General features: G+C 41.8%; 3 protein-coding genes across 3 annotated transcripts in view; all 3 read right to left on the bottom strand.

Moving 5' to 3' along the window:
* Nucleotides 1-5054: 5054 nt before the first annotated feature.
* On the bottom strand, nt 5055-6051 carry LOC115965174. The gene is made up of 2 exons (XM_031084360.1): nt 5863-6051; nt 5055-5381 (listed from the first exon to the last, which is right to left on the bottom strand). The coding sequence occupies exons 1-2, from the start codon at nt 6049-6051 to the stop codon at nt 5055-5057; spliced, it is 516 nt and encodes a 171-aa protein (XP_030940220.1).
* A 1576-nt stretch (nt 6052-7627) lies between these two features.
* LOC115965173 lies at nt 7628-8197 on the bottom strand. The gene has a single exon (XM_031084359.1). The coding sequence runs from the start codon at nt 8195-8197 to the stop codon at nt 7628-7630; it is 570 nt and encodes a 189-aa protein (XP_030940219.1).
* Nucleotides 8198-15583: 7386 nt separating this feature from the next.
* The window catches only part of LOC115965172 (2-alkenal reductase (NADP(+)-dependent)-like), a 29665-nt gene continuing 29112 nt past the window's right edge, over nt 15584-16136 (bottom strand). The window contains exon 6 of the mRNA XM_031084358.1: nt 15584-15959. Within this exon, the coding sequence (XP_030940218.1) occupies nt 15584-15959 (376 nt within the window). The remainder of the gene's footprint in view (nt 15960-16136) is intronic.

The raw sequence follows: 16136 nt of genomic DNA, 5'->3' as shown, positions 1-16136 counted from the left end.
ACAATGTTGATGTTGACGGGGATTATGGTGACGGTGATGAGGAATCTAGTGGAGGGACCTTAGAGGGTCCAGGGGATAACCATCTTTTCATTCTTCCTGAGGATTGGGCCGTCAATAAGTTTTTTCCCATGATGAGTAATAAGGTTTTTAGGGAGTTGCGCGCCCGCTACCAAATTCCGGACCATATCCTGATCCGTCTCCCTAGAGAGAATGAGAGATGTTACTCAGGGAGAACAGCTGACGTTGGCATGTATGATTCCATATTTGCTGCGGGTCTAAGATTGTTGCTGACGGCCATACACCGTCAGCTAGCGGATTTTTTGGGCCTATCTGTCACTCAAATCACCCCGAATGCTTGGAGAACTTTTATAGGTACTGAAATCCTGTGGGGTCGCCTTAGCAAAGGAAACTGTCAGCTTACCCTGACGAATTCTTTTACTGCTACAGACCCTATCACATTGCCTCGTCTAAGGGGACATATCATTCTAATGCCCGGGAGAAAAGTTTGAGGCTAGTATTAGATATGCCAGATTCCAATAGGAACTGGAAAAGTAGATATTTCTTTGTTAAGGGGATAGATTGGGTTTGCCGTCAGGAGGAATGGGCGACGATGCCCCATGGTTATTTTGACAACACTTGGGCCTTTGTCAAGGATTCAGGTTAATCCCGTCAACCATGTTTCTTTAGTTTTGAAGTGACGCTGCTAACATTCTTTCTCTTTTTCTTTTCTTTTCAGCTAATACCTGTCCCCACATAACTGACGAACAGGAGGAGTTCATCCGTTAGGTTCTCGAAATCCCTTTGGAGGAACGAAAGTGTAGGGATTTAATCACCCTTGACACTATTCATTTATACTGCGGGGGTCCAGAACCGTCAGCTGAAGCCCGAAAGTTGGACGACTTTTCTCGCCGACGTGAGTAGATTTCTTATTACCTCCGTCAGTCTACTCTCCGTCTGTTGTTCTATTTTTTTTTTTTTTTTTTGGTGTAGAGATGGAATCTGCTAAACAAAGGGTGAGGGATGCCGCAGCCCGTCAGAAGGAGGAGAAAAGGGCAAGGGCAAGGGCAAACCTCGTCAACCCCTAAGACCGTCGCTAAGCTTACAAAGAGGAAGCCCGACGGGAGTGACGGTCGTCTGTCTAAGAAGGCCGCCGTCACTCCTGGGGATAGTGCTCCAAAGGAAAAATCCCCTCTTAAGCCAAGCCATGGTACGGGCAAGGGCGTAACGACTTCCTTAGGTCCCGTCAATGATGGTCCCTGCTGCCTCTTGACTCATAAGGACTATACTGTCGGGGAGGTTGGATCCTTCATAAAATTGACGGACATAGAGCCTTGTGATTTGTTGGGGACAGATGATTTAGGAGCATCAGCCCTTTTTGATCTCACCAGGGTATGCTTGCTATCTTTTGGTCGAATTGGTTTTATTTTGTTTTGATAAACTCTGACTGACGTCTGTGTTATCTTCTCAGGCCTTGGTGTGCGTCAAGGCCCTTCAGGATCATTGCGTTGCCAAGGAGGGAGTCTTCACCCGGGTTCGGAAGCATAATACAAATCTGATGAATGAATAGGGGCAGTACAAGGATGTCGTCCGTATGCTAAACCAAGAGCTAAAGGAAGTCAGGGAGAAGCTGGCGGAGGCGAACTGTCAGAATGAAAAGCTCCAAAAGGAGGTGACGAATCTAGGCCAAAGGGTGCAAACAGTTGGGACTGATGCGGTTCAAGATTTTAAAGCGTCGTAATCATACATTGACCCTTGTGTCGAGTATTATGGCACTGGGTTTGACGATTGCCTTAAGCAGGTCGCGTCGGCATTCCCAGAGTTGGACTTATTTGGAATTACAATGGATGATGGAGATGATGGCTCCTCTGAGCCTAATCTTACTCTGGAGGCTGACGATGTCGTTGTTCTAGCCCAGCCTGCTGCAAACCCTCCTACTCCTGCTTCCAACAGTCCGGCTATGATTGTAGATGTTGAAAATCAACAAGCTAACGGGAATCCTGTTGACGCTCCTGCTCCTTAGTTCTTTTTTATTTGTATTTTAACCTTTTATTTCAATCATTTTGCAAACAATCGTTTAATGTGTATTTCAATTACTTTTTAAACAATCGTTTAAATGCCCGTTTGGTTTTTTTTTTTTTTTGGGCCTTTGTTTGTATACAGCTGCATTTATTACATGGCATGTTATTCCCTTCGTTTTCATATTTTTTAATCAGTGATTGTGCCAGGCGAAGTCCTGGTAAGCATTCCCGTCTGTTTTGGGAACCCCGTTAGTTTTTCGAACTGGTTTGGAGACTCTGTCGGTATAGCCTTTCTGCGACTTATGAGCCTGTCCATCTTATCTTTTTGGGTTGGATAGTCTCGTCAGTTTCACGGGCTTCCCCCTTGGGTTTATGACTTTGTTTGTCATTTTTCAAGGTCTGTCAGCTTGGTTGCTTTATCCAAGTATTGGTTCCGTTGCTTTTGTAGCCCGTTGGCTTTACACCCTCGCCCGTCAATTGTCACTACTTTTATCATTTTACTTACTTTAATGTGACCGTCAATTTTCTAATTTTCAGTCATCTTATGGACTTAATGTAAGCCCGTTGGTTCTACAATGGCCTCATCCGTTTGGTGAGACCGTCAGCTTTTTAGCTTTAGTCTGTAATGGACTTGATGAGCTTGTCATCTTTGTAGGCCCATTGGTTTTAGAACCTTGTCCATATGATGATAGTCTCATCTATTTGGTGGGACCATTAGTTTTTTAGCTTTAGTCTGTAATGGACTTGATGAGCTTGTCATCTTTGTAGGCTCGTTGGTTTTAGAACCTTGTCCATATGATGATAGTCTCATCTCTTTGGTGAGACCATCAGCTTTTTAGTCCATGCATTATGGACTTAGTCGTTTACTTTTGTTGTTCACTTTTGTGAACTTAGTCGTCCACTTTTGATCTGACGCGAATCCTACTGACGCTCCTGCTCCTTAGTTCTTTTTTATTTGTATTTTAACCTTGTATTTCAATCATTTTGCAAACAATCGTTTAATGTGTATTTCAATTACTTTTTAAACAATCGTTTAAGTGCTCGTTTGGTTTTTTTTTTTGGGCCTTTGTTTGTATACAGTTGCATTTATTACATGGCATGTTATTCCCATCGTTTTCATATTTTTTAATCAGTGATTGTGCCAGGTGAAGTCTTGGTAAGCATTCCCGTCTGTTTTGGAACCCCGTCTGTTTTTCGAACTGGTTTGGAGACTCCGTCGATATAGCCTTTCTGCGACTTATGAGCCTGTCCATCTTATCTTTTTGGGTTGGATAGTCTCGTCAGTTTCACGGGCTTTCCCCTTGGGTTTACGACCTTGTTCGTCATTTTTCAAGGTCTGTCAGCTTGGTTGCTTTATCCAAGTAATGGTTTCGTCGCTTTTGTAGCCCGTCGGCTTTACAGCCTCGCCCGTCAATTGTCACTACTTTTATCATTTTACTTACTTTAATGTGACCGTCAATTTTCTAATTTCCAGTCATCATATGGACTTAATGTAAGCCTGTTGGTTCTACAATGGCCTCATCCGTTTGGTGAGACCGTCAGCTTTTTAGCTTTAGTCTGTAATGGACTTGATGAGCTTGTCATCTTTGTAGGCCCGTTGGTTTTAGAACCTTGTCCATATGATGATAATCTCATCTATTTGGTGGGACCGTCAGCTTTTTAGCTTTAGTCTGTAATGGACTTGATGACCTTGTCATCTTTGTAGGCTCGTTGATTTTAGAACCTTGTCCATATGATGATAGTCTCATCTATTTGGTGAAACCGTCAACTTTTTAGTCCATGCGTTATGGACTTAGTCGTTTACTTTTGTTGTTCACTTTTGTGAACTTAGTCGTCCACTTTTGTGAACTTTAAACTGTAGATTTCTAAAATAGATACTTCAGCAATTTTGAATAAACTCCTCTTATTGCCATGCATTTGTAAATAAAAGTAGTTCTAAAACCAAATCCTGCCTTTTGGGCTTAAAATGAAAAAGAGGTATTGTTGCAAAAAACTAAAGTAAATGATAAAACTGAGGAGTAAGACTAAGATTTGCTAAAATGTAAATAAAAAAGGTTGGTCTTCAAGTTGCCGCTTCTACTGGTAATACTTTTGTAAGTGCTCGGTGTTCCATGGATGTGGCAGCTTCTGTCCTTCTAACGTCTCCAGGTGGTAAGTGCCTTTCCTTTGTCACGACGTAACTTGGTAAGGTCCTTCCCAATTGGGGCCGAGCTTCCTTTTGGTAGGGTCCCTAGCGGCACCCATGACCTTTCTAAGAACGAGATCTCCAACTTAGAAGTCTCTGTGTCAGACTCGAGAGTTGTAGTGTTTGGCCATGCGGTCCTAGTACCTAGCAAGCCTTTGTTCTGCCGCCGCCCTGATCTCGTCCAATAGGTCAAGCTGTAGTCGCATTGCCTCGTCGTTTTTGTTCTTGTCATGGTTGTGCACCCTGTAGCTCGTGAGCCCAACTTCGGCCAGGATGACTGTTTTGCTTCCATACGTTAGTCGGAACGGTGTCTCTCCTGTGGGTGTCCTTGTTTTCATCCTGTATGCCCATAGTATGCTTGGCAATTCTTCAGGTCATATACCCTTTGCCCCCTCGAGCCGAGTCTTGATAATCTTGAGCAAGGATCGGTTTGTGACTTCGACCTGGCCATTAGCCTGAGGGTGGGCGGGGGAGGAGTAGTGGTTCTTTATTCCTAACTGTGAGCAAAAATCCCGGAAGGAGTCGTTGTCGAATTGCCTCCCGTTGTCCGAGACAAAGACTCTACGAATGCCAAACCTGCATATGATGCATCTCTAAACAAAGCTTCGTACGTTCTTCTCCGTAATGGTGGCCAAAGCTTCAGCTTCCACCCACTTTGTAAAGTAGTCAATGCCCACTACCAGGAACTTCAGCTGTCGTACTGCTGTAGGGAATGGTCCCATAATATCTAATCCCCACTGTGTGAACGGCCATGGGGCCGTCATCGGGGTCAGCTCTTTGGTTGGTTGTCTAATAATATTGCTGAACCTTTGGCATTTGTCACAGGTCTTGACATAAGCCTCGGCGTCCTTCTACATGGGCCAATAGTACCCTGCTCGCACAAGCTTGTGCACCAATGATCTTGACCCTGAATGGTTTCCGCAGATTCCTTCATGTACTTCCCTCATGACGTAGTCTGCTTCTTCCGTACCCAAGCATCTCAGATATGGATGGGAGAAGCCTCTTTTGTACAGGACGTCTTTTATTAAGACGAACCTTGCCGCCTGGACCTTCAGCTTTCTTGCAGCCTCTTTTCCATCTGGTAAGACCCCGTTTTTCAAGTTTGAAATTAACGGCGCGGTCCAGCTACTGTCAGAGCCTATTTCCTGTACGTTGTTGGAATCTATTAGTGGAGAAAGCTGAACAAAAGAGAGTACATTACCAGGGATGACCATATGTTCTGCTGAAGCGGCCTTTGCAAGGCGATCGGCTCGCTCGTTTTCTCCTCTAGGGATTTGGACGATTTTGGCTTCTAGGTCATCTACTCTTGCCCTTACTTGATCAAGGTACCTCTTCATCCTTTCGCCCTTGCACTCATAGTCTCCATTTATTTGGTTAGTAATGACCTAAGAGTCGCAGTAAACGACTACCCTCGCAGCTCCTGCTGCTTTGGCGAGGTCGAGACCTGCTATTAACGCTTCATACTCTGATTCATTTTTGGTAGCGGGGAAGTCGAGACGGACCATACATTCAACTGTATCTCCTTCGGGCGATAGCAGTACGATGCCGGCCCCTCCAGCTTGTCTGTTGGATGACCCGTCCGTATATATGCTTCAATGAGGGGACTTTTCTACCCCCTTGCCTTCGTCATGAGTGAATTCTGCTATGAAGTCTGCGAACGATCTGTCCTTTGATGGCGGTTTGTGGGCGGTATTGGATATCAAATTCGCTCAACTCTATAGCCCATAACGCCAATCGACCCGCAGCCTCAGGATTGCTCTTGTCGGTCAGGAAGTTCACCGTATGGGCTTGAAAGTACGGTTTGAGCTTGCGAGCTGCTGTAACTAATGCAAAGGCAAGTTTCTCCATAGGCGGGTATCTTTCTTCGGTACCGCGAAGCGCTCAGCTCGCGTAGTATACGGGTTTTTGTACTTTTTTTTCTTCTCTGACTAAGGCAACGCTGATGGCTGTGGGGGAGACGACTAGATAGAGAAAAAGCTCTTCTCCTGGCTATGATGGGCTCAGTAGTGGCAGGGAGGAGAGATAAGCCTTCAACTCCTCGAATGCCTGCTAACATTCGGCAGTCCACTCGAATGGTCTCTTCAGCGTGCGGAAGAAGGGAAAACATTTGTCTGTCGCCCTCAACACGAACCTATTTAGTGCTGCTATTTTCCGTTGAGGCTTTGTACCTCCTTCACATTTCTTGGTGGCGCCATCTCCATAATGGCCCGGATCTTGTCCAGGTTTGCCTCGATCCCGCTTTGGGACACCATAAATCTTAGGAATTTTCCCGTCGTCACCCCGAAGGCGCACTTTCCTGGATTGAGCTTCATGTTGTAAGAACGAAGGGTGTTGAATGTTTCTTTGAGATCTTCCAAATGATCTTCCTCCCTTCGGCTTTTTACTAGCATGTCATCAACGTAGACCTGGACATTCCTCCTAATTTGCTGCGTGAACATTTTGTTCATAAGTCTTTGGTACGTTGCGCCCGCGTTCTTCAGGCCGAAGGGCATTACTTTGTAACAGAAGAGGCCTTGACTGGTCACGAATGAAGTTTTCTCCTAATCATCTTCGTGCATTCAGATTTGGTTGTACCCCGAGAAAGCGTCCATGAAGCTTAGCAATTGGTATCGGGCCATTGAGTCTACTAGGACGTCGACCCTTGGGATGGGATAGCTATCTTTGGGGCAGGCTTTGTTAAGGTCAGTGAAGTCCACACACATCCACCACTTTCCGCTAGCTTTCTTAACCATTACTACGTTCGCCATCCAATCGGGGTAGTATACTTCCCTAATGAAACTTGCTTCTTGTAGTTTACGGACTTCTTTTGCTGTGGCCCGATCTCGTTCGGGGGCGAACATTCTCTTCTTCTGTCGGACGGGTGGAAAGGAGGGCAATACATTCAACTTGTGCACCATGACTGAAGGGTCTATTCTTGGCATATCTTCATGGCTCCAGGCGAATACGTCTCGATTGCCTCTGAGAAAGGTTATGAGCTCTTGATGAATTGCGGGGTTAGCGAGTGTTCCAATTTTGGTTGTTCGGCCAGGATCGGAACTGTCAAGGGGTATCTCTTCTAGCTTCTCTACTGGCTTCGTCACCGTCCGGTGCTCTTCTATATTCAAGGCTTGGACCTGATCCTCCATCTCCATCATGGCCACGTAGCATTCGTGCGCGGCCATCTGACTTTCGCGCAGCTCCCCTACTCCATAGTAGGTAGGGAACTTAATCATTAGGTGGTAAGTTGAAGTTACCACCTTCCACGAATTGAGCGTGGGTCGTCTGAGGATAGCGTTGTAGGCAGACGAGCAATCGACCACTAAGAACATTACGTCCTTGGTTATCTGCTGGGGAAATCGCCTACCACTACGGACAATATGACCGCGCCTAGGGGGAATACCTGGCTCCCTTCAAAACCCACGAGCGGGGCATTTGTCAGAATTAATCACTCCTTGTCGATCCTCATCTGCTGGAATGACGGGTAGTATAGAATATCTGCTGAACTGCCGTTGTCGACCAACACCCAGTGCATGTTGTAATCTTCTACCCATAAGCTGACGACGAGCGCATCGTCATGTGGATGGTGAAGGCGTCGCGCATCCTCTTCTGAGAACCCGATAATAGGGCCTTCTCTTCGTGCTATCTTTGGCACAGCTCCCGTCAGCTGAACATTTTGTACCATCCTAAGGTAGGTTTTGCGGGCCTTTTTGGATGACCCGGCGGCAGCCGTTCCTCCTACGATCATCCTTATGTCCCCTATCGGGGGTCTCGGTCGCTCATTATCCCGTCGGGGGTGTTGGTTTTGTGGGGGTGGATCTATTTTCTCCTTACTAACGAACTTCTGCAGTTTTCCTTGCTTGATAAGGGCCTCGATCTGCTGCTTTAGGTCATAGCAATCGGCCGTATCGTGACCATGGTCACGGTGGAAGTGGCAATATTTATCCCTAGACCGTTTGTTGGGATCACTCTTCAGCTTTCTAGGGAACGTCAAAGCCTTCTCGTCCTTGATCTGCATTAGGACTTGATCGATCGGGGCGTTCAACGGAGTGAAGCTTGTGAATCTTCCCCACAGGGGCTTAGGGCGTCTCTCATCCCTTCGGTCTCCCGCCCTTGCTTTCTTCAGGCCTTGGTCCTGTCGGGTGTCTTGTTGCCTTTCTCTTTTCTTGGGCCTCTCTTCTCAGGCCAACAGCGCATCTTCGGCGTTCATACACTTGGTGGCCCTATAAAGCACTTCCGACATGGTCTTTGGGTCGTTTTTGTACAGGGAGAACAAAAACTTACCCTTCTTCAGCCTATTCGTGAATGCTGCTACAAGTATCTTATCATCGGCTTCGTCGATCGAGAGTGCCTCCTTATTGAAACAGGATATGTAGGCCCTCACCGTTTCCTCTCTTTGCTTGATACTCATCAAGCAAGCCGTAGACTTCTTGTACCGATGTCCTCCGATGAAGTGTGCAGTAAATTGAGCACTTAGCTCCTTGAAGGTGTTGATGGAGTTGGGTGTCAGCCGGCTGAACCAAATTCTTGCCACATCCTTTAGCGTCGTAGGGAAGGCCCTACACATGATCGCGTCTGCCACTCCTTGAAGGTGCATCAGTGTCTTAAAGGTCTCTAGGTGGTCTAGAGGGTCCCTAACTCCGTCATAACTATCCGGAACTTACTTGGCAGGGGGAAAGAGTTGACGGGCGCGGTGAACGGTGAGTCAGTTCGGTTAACGAGGTCGTCAAGATCGCTGGACACTCGTCCCTTGAGAGCGTTCATCATAACTTTCATTTGTTCCTTCATCGCTTGCATCTCTACGATAATAGGTGGCAGAGCTATATCTGCGAGAGAAGGGAGGCTCACGTTCTGACGCTCCGGTCTGCTTGTGGCGTTACTGGCCTGGGGTCCTTCTTGATTCCTTCTGTTAGCGCTGGTTCCTTCTTGATCTGCTCCTTGGTTGTCCGGTGCTGCGTTTTTCTGGCGCAGCTGTTCTTCTAGGTCGGGGTTTTGCCTGGTGAGGAGTTCCACGGCAGCGGCGAGAGTTTTAACTTGCTTCTCGAGGGCGGTCGTGGGTGGTTCCTCTTTTTGAATGTCGTTAGCGGTTGCCATTGAGCGAGTGAGCACCATGCAACTTTTGTTCGGGCAGCGGTAATATGACTTTACATTACACGTTCCCACAAATGTCGCCAACTGATGATGCTGAAAAATATCATCAGTGAGCCACACGGTCTTCACACGTTCGAAACAGCACCTGCACAGTAAAAAGAAAAGACCTCACAGAGAGCACCGATGTGGTGCCGGCCAAATACCCTCCGAAGGTCAAGTTAGAACTCTTTTCACAACTCTAGAGTGCTAGAGAGGGTAAATTATGTGTACCGTGGTTTGTGAGGGTGCTTGGGTTTTTATAGTAGTAGGGATTGACCCCTTTTCCTTAGAGTAGAAGTCTTTTTCTTATAGGAGTCTTCTTGGGCGTATTTTGCGGGATCCTTTCCATATAGGAATCCCTCTTAGATTTCTCAAAACGTGGAGGGCAAGTCATTTCCTTACACACGCAAACGTGATTGGCAAGTAATCTTTGACTAATGCTGTCAGCTTACGCTATGTCTTCAGTCTTAATCCCGTTAGCTTCAAGATCCCTTCAGTTTTATGATCCTGTCAACTTCATGACCCCGTCAGCCTTAGGGTGTGCCCTGCCGGTCAATCATCAAATGAGGACTGACGGTTTAGTCTTTTTGTGATTAATCTCTTTTATCCTTATCAATTGTAATCATGTTTCCAAAACTTGATTTAAAAAATTAAAATTGAGTTTTGGATATATGAGTTTGATATTTTGCTATAAATGTGTTTGAAAACATGAACAGTAAGGGCTAAGGCAAAGGTACTACTCAGTCAGCCAAGCCTAGTCCATGAGGTGGATGATAATCTTGTGTACTGTTTCTTCCACCAAGACTCTGTTACCAACTCCCTTCAAAAAAAGAAAAAGTCTGCTACCAACTAGCGTCGAACTACACTTATCAAGCCTGTTTCCAATGACATTATATTATTAATTCTTGTCCATATATGTAAACAATATGAGGGATATAGTCTAATTGACAAATAAGGGAAAACATTGGTGGCTACTCAAATAATTTCCACAGTTTTTTGGCAAGGAATTGGGTCTGATTTGAGCAATTGCTTATTACTGTGAATGTTTCAATTCATTATGACTAACATCAAGTGTGGCATCTGCCTATTTGATACCACACTGTTTCTCAAATTAAGTGTTTACATGAATTAACAAGGGCCTTTATACACCTTTGTTTGAAGGGTCATATTGAGTCAAACCCAAATCAAAAGGCCCAAGTTACACTTTAGCTTGCCCAAACAGAAACACTCCCTTTTCGGAGCAATCAAGCTAGACCAGCATGTGCAGAACTTTACTAATCAGAATTGGCAGGTACTCCTAAAAGTGGCAGCCTTCAAGAACAAAAGATCAAAAAAGAGTGGTTTTGCCTATGAAGCTTTGAACCAGGAGGGAGTCAACATATTCTCAGGAGGCAGCAGTTGTGGGAAGAAGAATCATTACTTAGCCATACAGGATGCTGTGAGTGAAGCTGTTTGAAAGCCAAGGAGCTGGGATTCAACAGAATTTTAATCCTGAGTAACAGTAAGGGCCTTGATCAGATTTGCAACCAGTCTAGGAAGCCTGCTTGGCTGAAACAGACCCTATATTCTGATCTTCAGCAGTTAAACCTACAGGGTCTCTTTGTAAACCACCTTTTAGTTCCTAGTTTAGTCACTTCTCATGTTTTGGATTTGGCTTATATTACTACTTCCTTTCCTGTTCATCATTGTAGGCTAAACCCAGAAATTTTTGTGTCAATATTTTTGTGTGCAATGGTTCTTCTCTACGGACCACAAAGTACTATTTATAGAGCACATTTGGAAGGGAGAAATGAAGTAATTTCCAAATTGAGTTCCATACTTCACGGCTGACGTGTCAGTGGTGCAAAGCAAATATATAGTATTCACAGCTGCACGTAATTGCTCACGCTATAATTGCCCTAAACCACGAATAGTAAACAGAATCAACACTAGTACCCCATGGACTTGACGTTCTCCACTACCACAATTTACGTCATTTACAAATTGATATGGGTCCTAATTACAACGTTAAAATGTAGATTATATACATGAATATGGTACAATTATTTTTTTTTTTTTAGTAAATTAAAAATTCTACCTCTAAAATTTGAGGATGTTTGGATTTTAATTTTTACATCCTAAAGTTTTAGAATTTAAAATTTACTATCTGAAGTTTGAGGGTGTTTGGATTTTACATCTTAACATTTCAGAATTTGGATTTTACCCCCTAAGTTTTAGGTGTGTTTGGATTTTACTCCCTAAAGTTTGGGGATGTTTGAATTTTACATCCTAAAGTTTTAGAATTTGAGATTGTAACATCCAAACATTCCCAAACTTAAGGGAGTAAAATCTAAATTCTGAAACGTCAGGATATAAAATCTAAAGAGTGTAAAATCCAAACACCCCCAAATTTTAGGGAGTAAAATTCAAATTCTAAAATATCAGGGTGTAAATCTAAATACCCCTAAACTTCAAGGGGTAAATTCCAAATTCTAAAACTTTAGGATATAAAATCTAGTGCACCTCCAAACTTTAAGGGTGTAATTTGCAATTTACCATTTTTTGTTTTTGGTACCAAAGTTTTAGGGTTCAAAGACTCCAAATTGCTATTATTCTACAACTCCAAACATGCATGTTGCATGTTTTGTTCACACACTTAATATTACTTTATCTAAAGAAATTGATATAAACAAATAAGTTGTTTCTATCAACTAAAACTTAGATGCATGTTGCATGTTTTGTTAAAATACTCATTGTTATTTTATCAGTTTTAGATGAATGTTGCATGTTTTGTTAAAATACTCATTGTTATTTTATCCAAAATACATATGTTGCATGTTTTGTTAAAACACTTATTCCTACTTTATCTAAAGAAATTGACAATAATAAATAAGTTGTTGTCTCTATCAACTAAAACTTAGATACATGTGGCTTGATTTGGTAAAACACTTATTTTATCTAAAGAAATTAATAAGCTACTTGGTTCAACCATGACTTCTAAGCCCAATTTTTATTACACACACACACACACACACATATATGATTTTTGTACATGTCAAGTAAGTATTTGCGTGATCCAATAAGACCGCATCCCTTTGCATTGTAAAAGGGCTAAATTAGGTTTTTCCTCTCTTAGGATCAAGAATAAGAGCCCACATGTCAAATTATTCTTATTATTATTATTATTATTATTATTTTAACTCATGTGTGTCTATAGGTTCTAATTAGCTCAATTGTAAAGTCTCCGATGGTTGAATAAAAGATCTGGGGTTCAATTCCCACTTATACTAAAAATTGATTGGTATCTTGGCCTAATGATAAAGAGCTATTATCAAGAGTGGATGTCATAGGTTGACACTCTATCTATAAAAAAAATGTGTCTCTTTCTTTTCTCTTTTCTTTCCTTTTTAGGCTCACTAACACTTTGAATCAAGTCATCTTTGTCTTTCTATTATTGTTTTTTTTTTTCTTTTCTTTTTTTTTTTAATTAACATTAGCTAGTTTATTTTGTAAAAAATATTTTCCTTTAAAAGAAACTTGTAAAAAATTAAATTAGAACATTTTCATGGTTTCCACTTTCCCATTAGCTCAAGTTAAAGGTGTTATTGCGAGGAAGAAGGTGTTATTGTTGTGAAAGGTAAGGTGGAGAGTAGATTAAATGTTTATTTATTTATATTTGAAGAGAGAAAAAATAATATTATATATATATTAAAGAAATAAATAAATAGTCTTGCATTTGAATAATAAGTTAGTTAAAATAGAAAAGGTAGAGTTTCAATTTAGTAAAACTCGAAATGAGAAGAAGATTCATTGGATTAATTAGGGTAAGCTATGTGGCTCAAAGAAGAAAGGAGGAATGGGCTTTCGAGACATCCACGCTTTCAACTTGGCCATGCTGGCCAAACAAGCATGGCAGCTTATTAAGGAGACACTTTCATTGTTCTACTGGGTGTATAAGGCAAGGTACTTTCCCCATTACTCTTTTATGGAGGTTGAGTTAGGCTCGAACCCATCTTTTGTTTGGAGGAGCCTATTGCAAGCTCATGACATGATTAGGGAAGGGTCTGTATGGGAAGTGGGCGATGGGTGATCCATTAGTATCAGCTCTCATAAGTGGCTACCACACCCCCCACGTTTTCGTGATGGGGCAGATAAAGACTTGAGAGTCCGCGACTTGATCAGTGAGGTGACCCACTAGTGGGATTGAACCATCCTCACTACCACCTTCACTCAAGCCACAGTGGAAGATATTTTGAGGATTAAGGTTGAACACAAGAGATAAGTTGATGTGGAAGGAAAATAAGCCCTAGAAGTTTACAGTGAAGATTGCATATCAAGTGGCTCTCTGGCTCAGCCATCCTCCCTCTAAGGAGAACTCCTCCGTCGCACAAGATCAGGGCCTGTGGAAGAGATTATGGTCCCTAAACGTCCCTCCGAAGGTTTGGACCTTTATGTGGAGAGCTTGCTACAATGTTCTACCTACAAAATCCAAACTTGCTTGGCAGAAAGTGCAAATCGACCCTAAGTGCTTCTTTCGTGGCCAAAAGGATGAAACAACAAAGTCTATTCTGTGGGAGTGCCCGTTTGCCAGTAACGTTTGGGCTTTGGTTTGGGGTGAGTTGCAAAAGAGCAATTCTGTGGCCAAGAATTTCTTCATTCTTGCACGTCATATGATACAAAGCCTTGATAGAAAGGAACTCAAGCTGTGGGTTATAACGTCATGGTCTATAACGTCGTGCTCTTTGTGGAATGCTCGTAACCACTTCCAGTTTAAGCATGTTCAAACCCACCCGAGTGAGATTTTTAAGCAGGCAGACTCCTTGCTCAAAGAATATCAGAGACTTGCCAAGTTCCTCCCCCACAGATGAAATATCTGTTTATGAATCTACCTTCTTTTTTTTTTTTTTTTTTTTTTAAGTTTTGGTGCTTCTGGAGTAATAGATCAATTGTTCTTTGGGCCGATTTCAATATTGTAAAACTCCTGGGCTAGGCTTAATTTCTTTTGTATTTTCTTTTGATTAATATACTTCTATCATTTTAGTAAAAAAAATTCCCTTGGGGATAGTGTGAATGCTATTAAACCAATGAATAGTTATCTATCTCCAAGAGAATAACAATAACTATTCCTTAATATATGTAGAATAATATTAAGAATTAATATATCTCAATAAATACAAACCCCTCTTTGCATATAATAATTATAAATATAAAAAATCCTTAAAAAATAACATATCATTTATTAATCTTCTCTAAATGTATATATATGAAATTGGAATACAAAATTAACCAATTGTCAAATACATGCATAGGATTTTATTCCAAATCATTTATGTTGGGTTAAAATGAATTGACCCCTTACAAATTAATTAATTACCGAAGTTAATTAATTAGTCAAATTACATGCAATGGCATGGTAGCACAAACAAATCACCAACTAAAACTAAATGCAATGGAAATTAAATTTGAAACAATGATTTGTTTACAAATAGGGAAAACCTTCAAGGCAAAATCCCACCAAATGAATTTAAGATCACCACTCTTAAGAATCCACTATTATCAATCACAAGTGGTTACAAGTATAAGAAATTTTACCAAACCCTTTGACCTATCTCGAAATACCAACCTACAGTTGAACCCTTACCCTAATACCCAATTGAACTTGTATTGTAGCGGCAATTTCTCCGTTCAATGCACGAATCCCAGTACGTGATTAACGAATGATGCACAGATCCTAGTACATGACTAACTCCACCAACTTGAAGAAGATTTTGGCTGCAAAGTTCTTCACTTCATCAACAATGAAGATCAGAAAGTTCTTTGGTTACAAAACCCTTAGTGTAAAGACGCAATAGCTTCTTTAGAAAGAATGATGAACTAGATCACTATCTGCATGTATTAATTTTTTTATCTCTTATGACGGCCCTTAAAATAATCCTTATATATGTCTAGGGTTGTGAGAAAAGAAACTCTACACAAACACACAAGAATATGCGTGTAATTAGATCTGAAAAGTCTAATTTCGTAATTCTCGACAGATACAGCTTATGTCGAGCTTCAACATTAAATCTCGATAAAAGTATTTCTGTCGAGATTGTTGTTGAGCATTAATGAACAGCTCTTCTTCACTTGTTTCTTAGTCAGATCTTTATGGTTTTAACACTTGACTTGAACAACATGTTTCTTGAAGTCTTAAACACATCCTAGATCTACCCAATTACAAGTAAAGTATATTTTGTCAAAGGATTAGTCAATTACGTAAAATATGTCCCTAACAATTTACTGTCTGAACGTGCTCTTATTCACGAGAAACTACAAGTACTTGTTTTCCAACATTGCAGCCACTAAAGAGTCCTAGGAGAGCTGCTGCCCCATTCTCAAGGCCTTCAGCTAAGTCTTCCACATAAACTATCTTTGATTCTCTAATGTATGGCAATATGTGGTCTAGGAACTTGGGATAGAGGTGAAAGTATTCAATGGCTGAAAATCCTTCCATACGAATTCGCTTGTATATGATAAACATCAAATTAATCCTTTCAGGCTCATCAAGATTGTATGTTGAGGTCATTCCACATCCAGCTATGCGCCCGTGGTCTCTCATGTTTAGAAGAACTGCATCAAGCATTTTCCCTCCTACGTTCTCAAAGTAAATGTCAATACCATTCGGGAAATACCTGCCATGCCAAAAGAGAAACCAATGGTAATGTGTATTGTATTAATAAATAAAGAGTTAGATAACACAATTTGTGAAAAATAACTTAATTTTTAAATAAAATTTCTTTAGAGAAGATAAATTTTTTTAGTATTATTGGATCACTTTATACCAAACAACTATGATTTTATATAGTTTA

This window comes from Quercus lobata, chromosome 10 (assembly GCF_001633185.2).
Source record: "Quercus lobata isolate SW786 chromosome 10, ValleyOak3.0 Primary Assembly, whole genome shotgun sequence".
In the NCBI taxonomy this organism is placed as follows: domain Eukaryota; kingdom Viridiplantae; phylum Streptophyta; class Magnoliopsida; order Fagales; family Fagaceae; genus Quercus; species Quercus lobata.
Note: the sequence above shows the minus strand (reverse complement) of the source record. Positions and strands in the feature narration are given on the sequence as shown.